The sequence below is a fragment of the Piliocolobus tephrosceles genome, chromosome 6 (assembly GCF_002776525.5).
Source record: "Piliocolobus tephrosceles isolate RC106 chromosome 6, ASM277652v3, whole genome shotgun sequence".
Classification (NCBI taxonomy): Eukaryota; Metazoa; Chordata; class Mammalia; order Primates; family Cercopithecidae; genus Piliocolobus; species Piliocolobus tephrosceles.
The window spans coordinates 32065449-32082332 of record NC_045439.1 but is presented as its reverse complement, the minus strand read 5'-3'; the positions used below and the strand labels follow the sequence as shown (position 1 = coordinate 32082332).

Genomic DNA, 16884 nt, shown 5'->3' with positions numbered 1-16884 from the left:
TCTATCTGCAGGTCAGGGAAGGCTGGAGCCTGGAGTGAGGTGTCAGACCAAAGCTCCACCAGCCCGGTCCAAGGATCTCTCCACAGGAGGAAGGCCAGCAGCCACTACTGCCAGTTTCATAGAAATGGTCCATTATCAGAGAAAGACAGCCTGACTGCTTTGAGGAGGTCTCCTAACTCGGCTTAGCTCCCGCTTCCCATTCGGCCAGCCAGGTCCGTGCGCTGCTGACTTAAAACGCTGCCCTCAATTCTATCTTTAGCTCTGGCTGCTGGGAGCCTGAGTGACAGGCAGGGTGGGGGCTTGTGCTGGGGGTGGGAACAATTTGCAGCTACCAGGTTTGCTGAGAAGGTGGCATTTATTGCAAGGAGCAGGGCCCATGTCATAATCACAGAATCATCTGTGGCCAGTGCAATGGAAAGCACAGAACGCCATGGATACTGGTTGGGTGAGTGGATGGATGGATGGATAAATGGATGCAGCCATGCATAGATGGAGCAGAGGCCCCAGGGAAAGGATAAGAACGGGGCCAATTGGTCCATTGACCAAGGCATGGACCCTGAAGGAACTCTGCATGATATTAGGCAAATGACTTCCCCTCTTGGCCTCAGTTTCTTCATTTGTCAGAGGGGAGGAGAGAAGTGGTTTTCAGGCTGCCTCCATGGGCCATCACCACTGCCTCCACCACCACATCTCCTCCCCATCCTCCCCCTTCATGAACAAGGGGCTGCTGCTGGGCTTGAGCTGGGAGGAAGGGAAGTGATGGCTCCACAGGGCTCTCCTCCCACTTCCAACACGGCTGCTCATTGGTGTCAATCCTGAACACTGAGCTTCCTGGAAAAAATTCTGTTAGACAAAAGGGCCGGTGGCTAAAGAGTGTGATAATCACTGGGTTAAACAGCCTTAAAGGTTTCTTCTGACGTCTGGAGCCCCTTGGAAGCCATTGCTCAATCACACATTGGAAATGTTTGGGTTGCCATGGATGGCTCCAGGGGGACACCAGAATTAACACAAGTTTTCCTGGAGACAGGAATAATGAAGATCCCTGGATTTTACCCGTCTTTCCTCTCCCTCAGAAACCCCCCACTTCATAAGGGGGAATTCCTTGGGCCATGTTGACTGCAGAATGTTTCCAGGTTACTGGCTTTGGGTGGAGAGGTGGGATTCTGTGTAAATACAGTTTTCTCACACTTTTCTCATTAATGGGTCACCCTGTCGCTTCCTTTAAATTTTTTTTTTTAATTTAAATTTTTAGTAGAGACAGGGTCTTGCCATATTGCCCAGGCTGGTCTTAAACTCCTTGGCTCAAGTGATCCTCCTACCTTGGCCTCCCAAAGTGCTGAGATTACAGGTGTAAGCCACTGCACCCAGCCTGTTATTTCCTTTCAGAAGCTTGAGTGTCGCCCACCCTGTCCTCTCCAGTATAAGGGTCCTGGTTGGGGGTGGAGTGAAGAGTCAGGTCCTCAAACAAGGGCTGAGAAGGGGCAATGTCCAAGTCAGCTGTGCTCCCACCTACCTTAGGCAGAAGCTCAGTACCTTTTCAGTTCCAGGAGAGGGGGCAGGGGGCTCAGATTATGAAGTTGTTAATTCTCCTCCACCCCCAGAGCAGCTCAGTTTCCCAAGTGCATTCAGACTTGGTCAAATGAAATTGCCTTTTGCAGGAGGTGGCAAGACTAGTCCATCAATTGCTTCTCATCAAGACTGATACGAAAATCCCTTATCTGAGCAATAAAACACTGGCAAACTCCCATCTAGCCAAATAATTTTTCCAATAAGAGAAAGTGAAGTGCCCAAGAAAGGATGAAGAGGGACTGGGGGAAAGCCCTGGCAGGGCAGTAGGAGCATGGATTGAAAGGAGCTGATGGGGGGTGTGACCCAAACGCCCAGCCAGGCCCGGGGGAGAAGTGAGTGGAACTGATGTTGAGCTGGAGAGGAGACTCCAGGCAGACACAGTTCAGAGAAAGGTGCCAGGAGAGGGAAGTGGAGTCAGATCCATCCATCCCCTGTCCATCCTAAGGTGGCGAGACCCCACGGCACAGCAGGCCTTTGAGGTTCCAAGGTCGAGGGGGATCTAGTGGCCTAGCATCCTGCAGATCTGGATGCAGCTTGGAGTGCAGATCCATGGAGCCCAGGGAAAGAGGCCATTGGCAAGGCAGGAAGGCACCCTGTGGAGAGGGAAGCTGGGCTCACCGAACTCCTCATTCTTTCTCTTGGCCTGACCTGTGAAAGGAATGGGGTGTGACTGAACCTTGGGCAAGTTACTTTAGCCCCCTGTGCCTCCATTTCCTCCCTTGTTAGATGGAGACTCTGCCTCCATCACAAAGAGCCAACCCTTGATTTTGCCTCCAACACAAAGATGTTCTAATCCAATCTGATGACAGACGTGAAGGTTTTTCTTTTGAAATAGAATTGCTTCACAGGCATTACTCATGGCCTGGCTGGGGTCTAGCGGCCAGCTCTCTGCTACTTTTGGGCTCTCTTCTTCCTACTCTTACGGATTTGTGCCTGGGAAGGCCAGGGCCTCTGTCTCTCCCTCATTTGACCTTCCCTTTACCTTCCTACCTTCTGTCTCAGGGACATTCTCCTCCCATTCCTTTTTTTCCTCAATCTTTATCCCGGCCACCCTCTGGCAATGAACTCCCAATAAGGCAAATGTTCCTGCGTGAACCCTGTGCTCCATCTTCTCAGGCCCAGCTCTTCCCCTACACACACTGCGGTGGGATCACGATCCCCCTGCTTGGAAACCTGTTGCTGTGTGCTCAGGTGTGCGTCCCACCTAGTGCCTGAGTTACTCATCAAGGACTTGCGTGGGCCCACTCACCTCCCACTGACCCAACCACCCCACGCACCAGCCTTGTAGAACATGGCCTTTCTGTAGATAGTCCGCTTTCTACCTCCTCCTGCTTCCAAACCATTGCCTCTCCCACCACCCTCAATGTCCTACTCTTTATCTCTGCTAAATCAAGTAAATAGCCTTTGAGAAATTGTCTATCTCCTCCCCTCCAGGAAACCTTCCCCAAATAACCTCACTGTATCTTGTCTTCCCTTTGCTTGGACACCTACTAGCCTATGACAGGATTGGTATCTCTGCAGTGTGAAGTGTGTGTCTGTGCATCCTGTCAAGGCCCTTGGGGGTCATCCTTTCCAAAGGGGCCATACCCACTGGCTCCCCATGGTGAGGCTATATGGGTGCAGACCGACTGCAGCCTCATTGTGTAGGAAGAGGTCAGGTTCCTGGAAGAGACCAGGTCAGGTTTGGTGTCTAGAAGATGGTAGGACAGCACCCAGTGCAGAGGCTGCAGTAACCTTTATGACAGTGACATGTCCCAGAGCCTTTTCATGTCCTTTGTAGGGACATGGATGAAGCTGGAAACCATAATTCTGAGCAAACTATTGCAAGGACAGAAAACCAAACACCGCATGTTCTCACTCATAGGTGGGAACTGAACAATGAGAACACTTGGACACAGGGTGGGGAAGATCACACACTGGGGCCTGTCGTGGGGTAGGAGGAGGGGGGAGGGATAACATTAGGAGATATATCTAATGTAAACGACGAGTTAATGGGTGCAGCACACCAACATGGCACATGTATACATATGTAACAAATGTGCACATTGTGCACATGTACCCTAGAACTTAAAGTATAATAATAAAAAAAAAAGAAAAGAAAATGTGGCCACATGGCCTTCTCCTCTAACCCTAGACTGCAGCATGCATTGCCTGAAATTGTAGATGAGGTGCAGACATCGTCACCTGTCGCCTGAAGGGTGGTTTGGATTGTTTGTGTTCCCTGCTCATTGCTAAGGGATAAAGGCTCAGGGGCTACTTATGCTCTCAGACTGGGCTCAGCACACAGTCCTGACCTATTTCGTGGCTTCAAATTCAGAGATGCCAAGAACACTGTGTTTTTGCTGCTAAGTCTGGCAATTTAACCCACAGTAACCTTTAGGTGCTTTCCAACCCTGGAATTTCTTTGCTTATTGTTCTGGGTGGAAAATGAAAACCCTCTCTGCCAGCAATTAATTTACAGAAATAAACAGGATTTCTGCTTTTCGTGACAAAGACAGTCCCGGAATGCCAATCTTAGGGCTGCCAGATTGCAATTTCAAGTGGGTGCAGCCAACATGGTTACAACCTGCAGGTGATTAATCGAGAAGGTTATGAGAAAAGGAGAAAACGCAGTCAGGAAGAAGTGGAGAAAGGCATTGTCTAGGAGTTCTTACACTCATCTGTAACTTCTCTGGCAACAAGTTTCTGTGCCCTTGGCCTTCTACCTTCCCTGCTTTTTTTTTTTTTCTTTAATTGCCAATGATTCTTGTTTTCTCACTCTGTTCTGTTTGACTTATTTCCAGCCCTTTCCTGACATGGGTGCAGCCTGGCCCCTGCTTCTAAGCCACATCCCTGCCTGATGGCATCTCAAGAGCATTTGTCACCCAGAACCCTTGGCTTGCTACATTTTGCCTGTGGGTCTGGTCCCTTCATCTAAGACCTGCTTCTGGGGTGGTTGACTGGATACACTCTAGAAACAACATCCAAACTGCAGAAGCAGCCTCACTCCTTCTCCTTCCCTGGATGCTGAATGAATAGGGACACGATGCATTGGAAATGAAGGGGGTAGGCATAGAGCTGAGACACAGACTTGCTGAGAAGCTGGAAGGATTTGCTCAGGTAGGAAGAGTGGCACAGGTTTGGGGGTGGAGGTTCTGAGTGGCACCAGTCAGGGACCATTAGAGATTATGTTGGGGGAGTTAAAAGCAGTGATTAAGTCTGAGAACATTGTCTCCTCCATCTCAGCCCCTGCTGAAAATCAATCCTTGTAATCACTACTCCTATCACCACTGCTGCTCTTCAAGGCTCAGTGCAATAGCTTGTTAGGTAGATTAGGAAAGAAGAGAAAGGACCCACTAGTCTTCCTCAGACGTCTGCTTTTCCAACATCCTGCTTCTACTGCCTGCCTCTGAGAACTTCACTGCTTACGGCTTTGCAATTTGGATACTTATCTTTCCCAAGACTTTATCTGCTCTGATCTCAGGGGTTCCCTGGACCGGACAGTGAGCAAGTATTCGTTGTGCATGGTTTCAAGGTACCTAGTGTTAAAAACATACACAGCCCCATCTTCAAGGAGCTCACAGTTGCTCCTGGAGTCAAGATAAACACAGATAACAATGGAAACCTGCAGAGAAACTAGAGAATAATTTCCTTTACGCAATCGCTGGAAGCTAAATGTTCTTGTACCTTCTGCTTTCATCTTACTCTTGGTACCTCCCCATCGCCTCCCTCACGATTCCATCCTGGAGTAGTTTAGACACAACACCCTGCAGAGCTCGATCTTCTTGATCCTCTACAGAGAGACACGGAAGTAGCTCCAGCTCTCTCTGGAGGAGTGGCTGGCAGAGGAATCTTGATAATAAAGTCTAATTAACAGGCCAGGCATGGTGGCTCATACCTGTAATCCAACACTTTAGGAGGCTGAACTGGGTGGATCACTTGAGCCCAGGAGTGCGAGATCAGCCTGAGCAACACGGCAAAACTCCGTTTCTACAAAAAAATACAAAAATTAGCCAGGTGTGGTGGTGCATGCCTGAAGTCTCAGCTACTTGGGGGACTGAGGCTGGAGGATCGCTTGAGCCTGGGAGGTTGAGGCTGCAGTGAGCTGTGTTCGCACCACTGCACTCCAGCCTGGGTGACAACGTGAGACCCTATCTCACAAAAACAAAAACAAGACAAAACAACCCTCACAATTTACAGACCAAACTAAGCATGAGTTGTTTGCTATAGATTCAATTTAACATTTAATGTGCAACTATGGTGCACCCAGAGCATTGTGCTAAGTCTTAGCAGGAGTGGTGGGTTGCACAAAAATGAGCAAGAGAAGTTCTGTCTCTAAAGAGTGTGTCCTCCATGCATTTCCAATATTATTTGATTTCCAGAACTTTAATTCATACAGGATCCTCTGGAGGTACTCACGGTTCTCTGACTCTCTTCCTGAACTACCACTGAAGTCATAGCATTAACATCTTTTAAAATCTCAGATGGATTTTTGTAATCATATGAAATTTATTATCTCCTCTATATTGGTATTGGTTTTGATATAAAATGATCCTCCCTTTCCCCAACCTCATACTCCTCAAGTTCTACTCATAACACTGAAGCAGCAGGAAAATGGACTAATTGTATCCCATCTCTTGTATCCCTGGCATACTATCTCACACCCAAGGCACACAAGTACCCCTGAGAAGCAGAGTTATAGATACTCAATACCTATTTATTGATTTCAAAACCCAGAGAGGTGTAAGACACCAGGGCGCTGGAATTCTCCTTCTCTCCCTCTTCATATTTCCTACCTTTACCCTCTGCTCCTTCAAGCCTTCTTGTCTGGGACACCCCTCTCCTGGCTTTTCTTTCTCCACATTTCTTTTTTTTTTGAGACGGAGTCTGGCTTTGTCACCCAGGCTGGAGTGCAGTGGTGCAATCTTGGCTCACTGCAAGCTCTGCCTCCTGGGTTCATGCCATTCTCCTGCCTCAGTCTCCCAAGTAGCTGGGACTACAGGCGCCCGCCACCACACCAGGCTAACTTTTTGTATTTTTAGTAGAGACGGGGTTTCACCGTGTTGGCCAGGATGGTCTCAATCGCCTGACCTCGTGATCCGCCCACCTCGGTCTCCCAAAGTGTTGGGATTACAGGCGCGAGCCACTGCGCCTGGCTCTTTCTGCACGTTTCTCAGAGGGGCTCCCTGTTTGGTTCTGGTCCTTGTTTTTGCATTTGGCATAGTTTTAGTTTTGAACACAGAACCATTTAGGCCCAAGGCAAATGGTGACCCAAAAAAGATAATTAATCATTCCATTAATTAATTCTCTCACAAACCACATGTAGGTCATCTGCTCCTTGGACTAATAGCTGTGCTGGACAGGGGGAGTACAGTGATGAGCAAAATGGAAATGTTGTCTGTTCCAATGAGGCCTTCAAGGGACTGGGAAAGCCAGACATTGATCAAATAATTATACCAGTATATAGTGTTGAATTGTGCCATGAAGAGAGAGAACAGAGTGCTATGAAAATGTATAGCAAAGTGTTTGATCTGATCTGAGGGAGGTGGTCAGGGAAGGCTTCCTGGAGGAAGAGACATTGCAGGAGAAATGAGGATGAGTAGGAGTTAACTAAATGAAAAGGGGTTATGGGGCAGCATTTCAAGCAGTGGAGCAGCATGCATAAGAGTCCTATGGTTGGAGGAAGGAAGTACAGCCAATTTGAGGAATTGAAAGGAGACTGATGCGGCTAGAGCATAGACAAAGAAGTGGTGTAGGCCGGGCACGGTGGCTCAAGCCTGTAATCCCAGCACTTTGGGAGGCCGAGACAGGCAGATCACAAGGTCAGGAGATCGAGACCATCCTGGCTAACCCAGTGAAACCCCGTCTCTACTAAAAAATACAAAAAACTAGCCGGGTGAGGTGGCGGGCGCCTATAGTCCCAGCTACTTGGGAGGCTGAGGCAGGAGAATGGCATGAACCTGAAAGGCGGAGTTTGCAGTGAGCTGAGATCCAGCCACTGCACTCCAGCCTGGGCAACAGAGCGAGACTCCGTCTCAACAACAAAAAAAAAAAAAAAAAAAAAAGAAGTGGTGTAACGTGGGCTGGAGAGTCAGAGAAGGGGGGTGGAATTCTAAAATCCAAATAGAACATGATAGCTGGCTATACACTAGGGTCAGGACATCACCAAGTATGCTTACTCAGTTCCAGAGTAAATTAAGTAGGAGGAACTTTAAATAAAACCAAATTAACCAAGACCAGTAATTCAGGAGGAGGTAAATTCACCATAAGAAATACTCCAGGCTGGGTGTGGTGGCTCATGCTTGTAATCTCAGCACTTTGGGAGCCCAAGACGGGTAGATCACTTGAGGTCAGGAGTTGGAGACTAGCCTGGCCAATATAGTGATACCCCATCTCTACTGAAATGCAAAAATTAGCCGGGCATGGTGGTAGGCGCCTATAATCCTAGCTACTGGCAAGGCTGAGGCAGGAGAATCACTTGAACTCGGAAGGTGGAGGTTAGAGTGAGCTGAGATCATGCCACTGCACTCTAGCCTGGGCAACAGAGTGAGACTCCGTCTCAAAAATAAATAAACAAATAAATAAATTCTCCAAAAAATCTCAGAAGATATGTTGGCTGAATGAATGATGGACAAATAAAGACCTAGCACATGATTATGTGTCTCCATTTCCAGCCACTTTCTAAGCAGAAGCCTGACCTGTCTCTGCCTCTTCCAGAGCAAATCACCTCAGTACTCTCCCTTTTTGTTGCCATGACACATTTTTGTACATGTGACTATCATGGCTTTGTCCCACTGGATTGCAGTGATGGTTTGCTGCTAGCTTCTCTCATTAGACTCTAAGCTCCTTGAAGGCAAGGACCATGCCTTACTCATTTTTTCATTCCCAGTGCCCAGCACAGTGCCTGGCACATAATAGGTGCTCAGTAAGTATTGGTTGAAGGAATGCACACTGTCCTGTCCATATAAATTCCACTAGACTTCATGATGATCAGGATGATACAAGTGTACAGCTGCCTAGGCCTCCTATACCCCCAGAACTAGCAGCCAACATTTCAGAAGATCCAACTGCATTAGAGGCCTGTTTTGTAGTCAAAGAAAGGCATTCACTGAGTCACTCTCAACCTTGCTCTTCTGGTGACCAAATCAGGGACCTTGCTTTCCTTGTGAGGTTTTCCGTGGGTGTGCCCAGACAGCTCATCAAGCCAATGGGATCTAAGTAGGAAAATCTAATGGATTAACTGCCAGTCCTCTGCACTAGCCTATGATATTAATACTCCCAGTATGAATAGCCTTTGTATTTCCAAGCTACACATGCACATCCATTGTTTCCTTTTGTCTATATAACACCTCTACGAGGTGTTTAGCTGAAAGAGGTTAAATGGTTGATCCATGGTCCCATGGCAAGTCCATCAGACCTGGAGGCTTTTTCTCCTACCTTCCCCTGCCTTACTCCCTACCCCAGAACTTTCTCTGTTACCCACCTTGAAAGGAGATGGTTCTCAGAGGCCACTGTCTGGGAGACGCTCTGTGTAGCTCTTTGGGCTTGTTCCTGCCGAGCCAAGCCTTGGCAAGCTCTGGTGGGAAGCTGAGGGGGTCGGCCAGGGACTGCAGAGATTCAGTGTATGAGGAGAGAGAGTTGCATAAGCCAGGTCTGCTTTCTCTCTTTCTCCCAGAGGCAACCTGATGCAACTTGCAGCTACAGAGCCATCTTCATGGCTTCTTGCTTCGGCCAGAGCAATCAGGAGGGAGAGGCAGGCTGAACTGAAGACAGACAGCAGCCAGGAGGGGAGGAGGAGCCATTTCCGCCTGAGCCCAGGGCCAGGGAGCCTTCAGGTTGGAGACAAGCTGGTGTCAATGAATCCTAGAGACAGATGACAGCTGGCTTCTAGAAGATGTGAGCCCTGGCCCTGCTCTGGAGCTGCCCACTCAGGATGGAGCAATGCCGTTCCATTCTTCAGGAGAATGAAGCCTAGCCCACTGTTACTCTTTTCTCCACTTTGGAGACAAGGCTGCTATAGGGTTAAATGGCCTGATCCAAAACCTGCAGTAAAAAGACATTCTTCCCTATTAAAAAAAATTCATTAAACAATTGCTGAATTCTAGGCATTTATTGAAAGATGAAAGGGTAGTCTCTATTCTCAAGATGTTTACAGTCTAGTAGGAAGGTAAGCGGACACACAAAAATCATACATGAAAAAGAGTGTGGTTAAGTGTCTTAAAAAGAGAGGGTTAGAATCTGGCTTAATGAAGGCAAACCAGAGGGTGGCATCAGAGAGGCCATCAGTCTTGAAAGGCACCTGGAATTAAATTTGGAAGACAAATGCATGGCAAATGCTTATGATTCTAGGCCATTGAGCAGTTTCCATGGCTGCAACCTTCCTTTTTTATCTAGGATGATAATAATAATACTAACGACCTTTCTTAGGTACTTATTATGCATCAAGTACTGCACTGAGCACTTTGCATCCCCCACCTCATGTCATCATTAGAACCACCCGAGGTGGGTATATTCTTATCATCCTATTTTACAGCTGAGGAAATTAAGGCCCTAAGAGGTTAAGGAACTCATCCAAAGTCAAGCAGCTGGAAAAAGTTGGAGGTGAGATATAAACCCAGCTTGTATTTGAAATTTTAAATGTTATAGAAATCTATAAACAACTACTGCTTCCGAAAGTGAAAACCTCCCCACAGATTCTGGGGAAGTGCTCAATTGTCCTGTGGAGCAGTCCAAGTTCTGGTGGCGTCTCTTTCTCTCTCTGGTGCCAGGCTCTCAGACTCTGAAGTTCCTGGGAGTGTCTGAGACTAACAATTCCAAGCAGAAAAAGGGCAAGATTAGGAGAAAAAAAAAAAAAAATCAGCATCACACATCTCAGAATTCTGGAAAACCAAGTGAAAGTCTCCTGGGCCAAACATATCTGAAATGGTCTCTAAAGCAAAAGTCTTGGCCTTAGTCTCCATCCTAAAACCCTCTGGAATTCAGAGACCTTTCCCGCCCTCACAATATGAGTAACTAGAAAGCAATTAGTCTGTGTCCATTTGCCAGTGGTTCTTTAACTTCCTTTCAGTGTCTCAATGCATCATAAGCTGTTAGTCTTGACAGAGGCTTTAGCGATTAGTCCAATCCCTTCAATTTGTACATTACAAATTAACAGTGGTTAATGGAAGAGCTTCTGGGATATTTTCTCTTTGTTTTAGTAAAAACATCGGCCGGGCGCGGTGGCTCAAGCCTGTAATCCCAGCACTTTGGGAGGCCGAGACGGGTGGATCACGAGGTCAGGAGATGGAGACCATCCTGGCCTACACGGTGAAACCCCGTCTCTACTAAAAAACACAAAAAACTAGCCGGGCGAGATGGCGGGTGCCTGTAGTACCAGCTACTCGGGGGCTGAGGCAGGAGAATGGCGTAAACCCGGGAGGCAGAGCTTGCAGTGAGCCGAGATTGCGCCACTGCACTCCAGCCTGGGCGACAGAGCGAGACTCCGTCTCAAAAAAAAAAAAAAAAAAAATCATCTTACCACTAATGTGAGAGTTACTTTGATTGCAAAACAGAAAAGAATCTTACAAACATTGTGTGTGTACACTGAGAATCTCCATCAAACCTCATCTTTCCTATGTTGATCCATTTGCAGTACCCCCCTTTGTGGCAGAGGCATATGGGTGGTTGAGGGTGTAGTGAGCAGAGCAATGCATTTCTCCAGCACTGAGAACAGTCTGCTGCTGTTGGCCTGCTCTCTGCTTTCTGATCTGGCACACCCAGCGGCTCTGCCATGTTCAAGGCCAGCAGCCATCCATTTGTCTGCCAGGCTCCTTCTTGGCCTTACCCACTGGCAGTCAGAGCTAAGCTGATCTTTCTGCCTGCTGGCTGCTTATCTGGGACATATGATTTGTGGAGGAGGGCCTGCCAGAAGGGAGCCATCCTTCTCCAAGCCCCTGCAGGTGAGGGGATTCGCACTGACATGCCATGTCTGCTCCAGAATCTCAGGCTCTTATTCTCCATTTGGAACTGCAAACACCTGTGCTCTGTAGCTAGCATTGGGCAGAGAACAGGCAAGGGAACACCTGCAGAAAGTGGAAGAGGTCACTGTTTTTCTGCCCCAGTCGAGACGAGCTGGCCGGATCCGCTACCCATATTGCCACCCTCTTCCAGGACCCTCGAGCCACCTATGCAGGCCATCTCCTGGGCTCCACTCTCCCCTCCACTCCTTTTTAGGAACCAAACCCCTGGTTTGGAGAGCCTGGTAGGTTCCCATAGCAATGGGCCTTTTAGCTGTTTCCATGGCAACCAACACCCAGACCATTTAGTTGCTAGTCAACTGACAGCTGTAAGTGAATCGGATTCAGTTTAGAATCTAGGGATAGGCTGAGGAATTCTCTTCAGAGAAAAAGACACAACCACCCAAAATGACTCAAATCCCTCAAAGACTTTCAGGCAACATCTGTGGAGATCCAGAGCCACTTTCTACTTTGGGTCACTCAACCCTGTCTCCCCACAACCCCATTCCTAACACACACACACACCTTCGCCTGAGTGTCCCAGGCCTTTAAATAAGGCATACCCCAACCTCCGTTTCCTGTTCTGTCTCTTCGTTGGGAAAAACACTTGTATAATGTGACTCTCACCTTGGCCACTTTCTTACACAACTCCTTTTTCTGTGCTAATGCTTTTCTTATGTACTGTGACCCTGTCCTTGTACCAACCTATTTAACCATTGCCTTTTGGATTATCTGAAGTGAATGGCTGATCGCAGATCATTTTCTCTTAGTTGACCTCACCTGTTTCAAGCCACTCTTCCTGTGTCTGGAGGGTGTTCTCAGAGAACAAGCTGTTTTTATCAACCTTTCCAAAGCATAATCAAGATCACTGTTTCTTTTCTGAAAGATTTTGTGTTAAAAAAAAAAAAAATCACTCTGTTCCTTTTAAAAAAAAGTCAACTAAGATTTAAAAACCAAACATGCAGGATTTAAAATTACTCCATGCTTGTTGCTTTTTATTAGTATGAAGATTTGAATACCAGTCTTCACATTTAACCTTCTCCCAAACTGGAGATATGAGGTGTTGGGTTCCCTTTATTCTATAAGCAGGGGTGCCCCTCATTATTATTTTAACAATTAGAATCTGGGATTTATCTGTCCTGGAATTCATGTAAGAGCTGGGTCTGAGCCTCCAAGGCCTGCTCTGTGGACTAGAAAAGCATGAGACTGTCATTGGGAAGAGGATGACCTTTTTGATATACCGCAGATTCAGTGCTTCTCAATGTTTTAATGACTCAGGGGGGCGTCTGTGAACTGTCTGTAGAAGATGACCTTTCAAACTAATCCCCCCACGGGAGCCTCACCTAGCTCTAGCTCACGGCTGCAGGCTTCATGTAGCCTTGCGATGGCTGGCAAACAGTCACAAGCTGTTGTGTTCCCCTTTTGCTCTGATGGAAGGGTATAAACTAGCCGAAATACTTTTTAATTTTGATTTCTGAAATATCTACTTATACTCTTTGTCTTTAGTGCTTCCCCACCCTTTTCATTATCACTCCTTACAGGAGCTTTAGTGGACCTTTTAATCCTAATCGAACACCTCATCAAATTTTAATACCACAGATATAATATGTATCTGTTTATGTATTATCTGTCTATTCCTGCTTTACACATAAAAAGAATAAGATTTTTTTTGTCCCTAAGAACAAATTTTCACAAAGAATGCAAGGTATAAACAATGAAAGATATACAGTATTAAAACATTGTTTCAAATTTGAAGAATAAGTGGAGGAAAGAAAAATGTATTTTAGAACTTAGATATGTAAATTATTTCCAAAATAGTTTAACACTTAACTAGTCAGCTGTATCAAAATCAATTCTCCCTGAAGTAGGCACTGTTCCTAGCTAGAGGCAAGTACTCATTTTGCACGCTATTGTGAGTCCTGTCTTCTTTTAACACAAGGGCAGAGGAGTATGCAGGGCAGGTAGTTGTTAGCTTCAAAGGAGCTAAATGGCATGAGAAATCTTCCGGGAATAGGGAGACAGTGGACACACGAGAATTGAGCTTTGCCTCGTCCTTCTGAGGAGACATCATCACATCTTAGACTGAACCTTCTGATTTTCCTGCTATTTCTAGACAAAGAACAATGTCTGTTTCCTAGAGTGACAGTTAACATTTAGAGAGTATATACTATAGCCAGGGTCATTCTAAGTGTTTTACATGCCTCATCTCATTTAGTCTTCACAGCCCTATTATTATTAGTACTATTTAACAGATAAAGAAACTGACACACAGAGTGATGAAATGATTTCAAGATCACACTGGTAGTCCTGTTAATTAATTGGTGGTACCAGGATTCAACCATAGGCAGTCTGAAGCCAGAGACCCGCACAACAGTTAATGACCTCAGGAATTCACACAATTCTGATACATCTAGAGTCTGGTATGGGAGACAGGGTGGACTGTTGCTCTAGACTCAATGTGACAGGATACACAAAAGATCTTAGGTAAAAAGTACACTGGTTGACTGGCTTCTGGCATTAACTAGGAAAGTTTGGCTGTTGATAACTGTATTCCTGATCCATCACTGTCCCCTGGTGGTTTTCCTGGGAAACTCACAGGCCAAAGAAATCCAAGGGTCTAGTGAAATTAGTGGGATGAAAAGAATTGGATCAAATCAATTACTTGCTCACAAGCACTTTGTATGAATGTTCCCTCCTTTTGCCCTAACAATGGATGACCTAAGGTCCATGTTATTCAACTCAATTGTGAATGGGGTTGTGATCCCTGTGCCACCTAAGAGCTGACTGCTAGTATACTAACTCAAAATAGGTGGCAAAATATATGCCCATGATTATACTTGTACTTTAAGAGTAGGAAACTCCAAGATTTAATTAATTTCGCCACTACTTGCTACAACTTCACATTTCATTTTTAAGTTTCTAGGCTTTCTTCACGGCAGAGGGTTCCCAAAAGATCACCATGCCTCATCCTAACCTGTAATCCCTAACCCCTACCTGCCCTCCCCACCAAATTCAGTTCCTTCAACCTTTCAGGCATTATTATTCAACTAGGTGATTTCTACTTTCACTGCTTCTTTCAAGCATGCTTGGTGGTATAAGATTGTGTCCAACAAAGCAAAACAAGGCCATTTTATATAAAATAGATATGGTCTTACTGCACAAAAAGGAGGAAAAAGTTTCTGAAAAAGTCATGTCTTCAGCGCACTCTGGGACCATGGAACTGGGGGTCTGCCTGCCATGGTTTTAGCAGAACGTACTCTGAAAGGAGCAGGAGGAGACCACAGCCCACATGCAGAAGACAAGACAAACGAGTTTTTATTTATTCAAGGGTACATTTCCAGGTGTAGAAAGAGGCCACAAGTTAATGTTGCTAAAAAAAAAAATTAAACATCTGCTAACCAAGTCTGCATTTAATGAAAACCACCTAAGACAGAAAAAGAGACATGAGACAACCACTGACAACCAGCCACCCGGAGCTGAGTTTCTGCCACAGAGCGCCTCCTCTTCAACGAATCACTGGATACCATTGGAGAGCAAGTCACTGTTGTTGAAGCAGCAGAGCTGCAGGTGCTGTCAAGAGTCAGCAGACTCGTTGGCCAGATGCACCAAACTCAATGAGGCACTTAGAGATGAGAAACCTGTGGATGTAATGTCCCAGCTCAGTGGAGTGGTTTGGAACCTTTCGTCCACTGTGAGGGCAATAACCCTAGGGCAAGTTATCAGACATTCCTAAGCAACCTCCTTCAGGTCCTGTCTGGCTGGACCTTCCTTATTCCAACAGAAAAAAAAAAACCATGAAGACAGTTAAATCAGTCCCTACAGTCTCAACTCTCTCTTCTTTCCTTCGACCTTTTTTTTACAAAGGATATTACAAAGGCAACAGTTCTGAGCTCTCAGGAAATAGGTCCTTAGATGCTTTTAGAGGTTGAGAGGCATAAAACAGCAGTCTTGAAATTCCTTTTCTCTTATGGCACGGATTTAGTTTCAGTCTGATTTCTCCTCCACTTCTTTCTTCCCTCCACCCATGCCCTCTCACCCCGAGATAGACTTACGATCTGTACTGGGATTTCCCAGCAGAAGAGACTTTGGTTTTTGTCATCCTGAAGTTGCCACTCCACCACCAATTTTATCTGGAGAAAGAGAAAAATAACTGAGAAAAATGAAATAGGACCTGACCTCTCTCCATAATTGGCTTAACTATGAATCCTGGAGGTACAGTAGCAAACTTCCTAACTCCTCATACTTTTTTCTTTTCTTTTTTTATTATACTTTAAGTTCTAGGGTACATGTGCACAACATGCAGGTTTGTTACATATATATACATGTGCCATGTTGGTGTGCTGCACCCATTAACTCATCATTTACATTAGGTATATCTCCTAATGCTATCCCTCCCCCCACCCCCTCCCCACTATAGGACCCGGTGTGTGATGCTCCCCTTCTTGTGTCCAAGTGATCTCATTGTTCAATTCCCACCTATGAATGAGAACATGCGGTATTTGGTTTTCTGTTCTTGCGATATGCTGAGAATGATGGTTTCCAGCTGCATCCATGTCCCTACAAAGGACTCGAACTCATCCTTTTCTACTTTTTTTCTTAAATCACAAGGGCTGCTTAGCATGTGGGCCCAGTTTATGGCCTTAAGAGAGTGAACTAAGTTATACTTGTGATTTGATGCTAGCAGCACCACATACTAACTTGGTTAACTTATCAAACGTAATTTCTAAAGCATTCTTTTCTCTCTTAGATCAATGGCACATAAATGAAGTGATATGGTTTGGTTATTTGTCCCTTTGAAATTTCATGTTGAAATGTGACCTCCAATGTTGGAGATGGGTCTAGTGGAGGTATTGGATCATGGAGGAAGATCCCTCATGAATGGCTTAGCACCATCCCCTTGGTGATGAGTGAGTTCTCACTGACTTCACACGAGACCTGGCTGTTTAAAAGAGTCTGGGACCTCCCCCTTCTCTTTCTTGCTCCTGTGCTGCCCATGTGACACGCTGGCTCCCCTTTGCCTTCTGTCATAACAGTAAGCTTCCTGAAGCCTCATCAGAAGCAGGTGCTGGCACTATGCTTCATGTACAGCTTGCCGAACAGTGAGCTGATCAAACCTCTTTTCAAGTTATCCAGTCTTAGGTATTCCTTTATAACAATGCAAATGGGCTAACACATGAAGGCTTACATGAATAATTTCACATTTAAGCAATTTCTCATGTATTTGGCAATCTGATCCAGCTTTTTTTCAATGTAACCATGAAGAGCAGAGAGTAAAAAAAAATTTAGATGCTTAGGTATAAGAAAACATTCTTTTTTTTTTTTTTTTTTTTTTTTTTTTTTT

General features: G+C 45.9%; 1 protein-coding gene across 2 annotated transcripts in view; it reads right to left on the bottom strand.

Annotated features, from left to right (window-relative positions):
- Window positions 1-1768: 1768 nt before the first annotated feature.
- Window positions 1769-16884, bottom strand: part of NPC2 (NPC intracellular cholesterol transporter 2) — a 28878-nt gene continuing 13762 nt past the window's right edge. The window contains exons 4-5 of one of the 2 annotated variants that reach the window (XM_026455761.1): window positions 15596-15673; window positions 1769-2217 (exon numbers count right to left, since the gene is read on the bottom strand). In XM_026455761.1, coding sequence (XP_026311546.1) covers window positions 2077-2217; window positions 15596-15673 — 219 coding nt within the window. In that variant the 3' untranslated portion in view covers window positions 1769-2076. Of the gene's footprint in view, window positions 2218-14833; window positions 15182-15595; window positions 15674-16884 lie in introns of those variants that run through there. The other variant, XM_023183946.1, reaches the window with a different exon arrangement.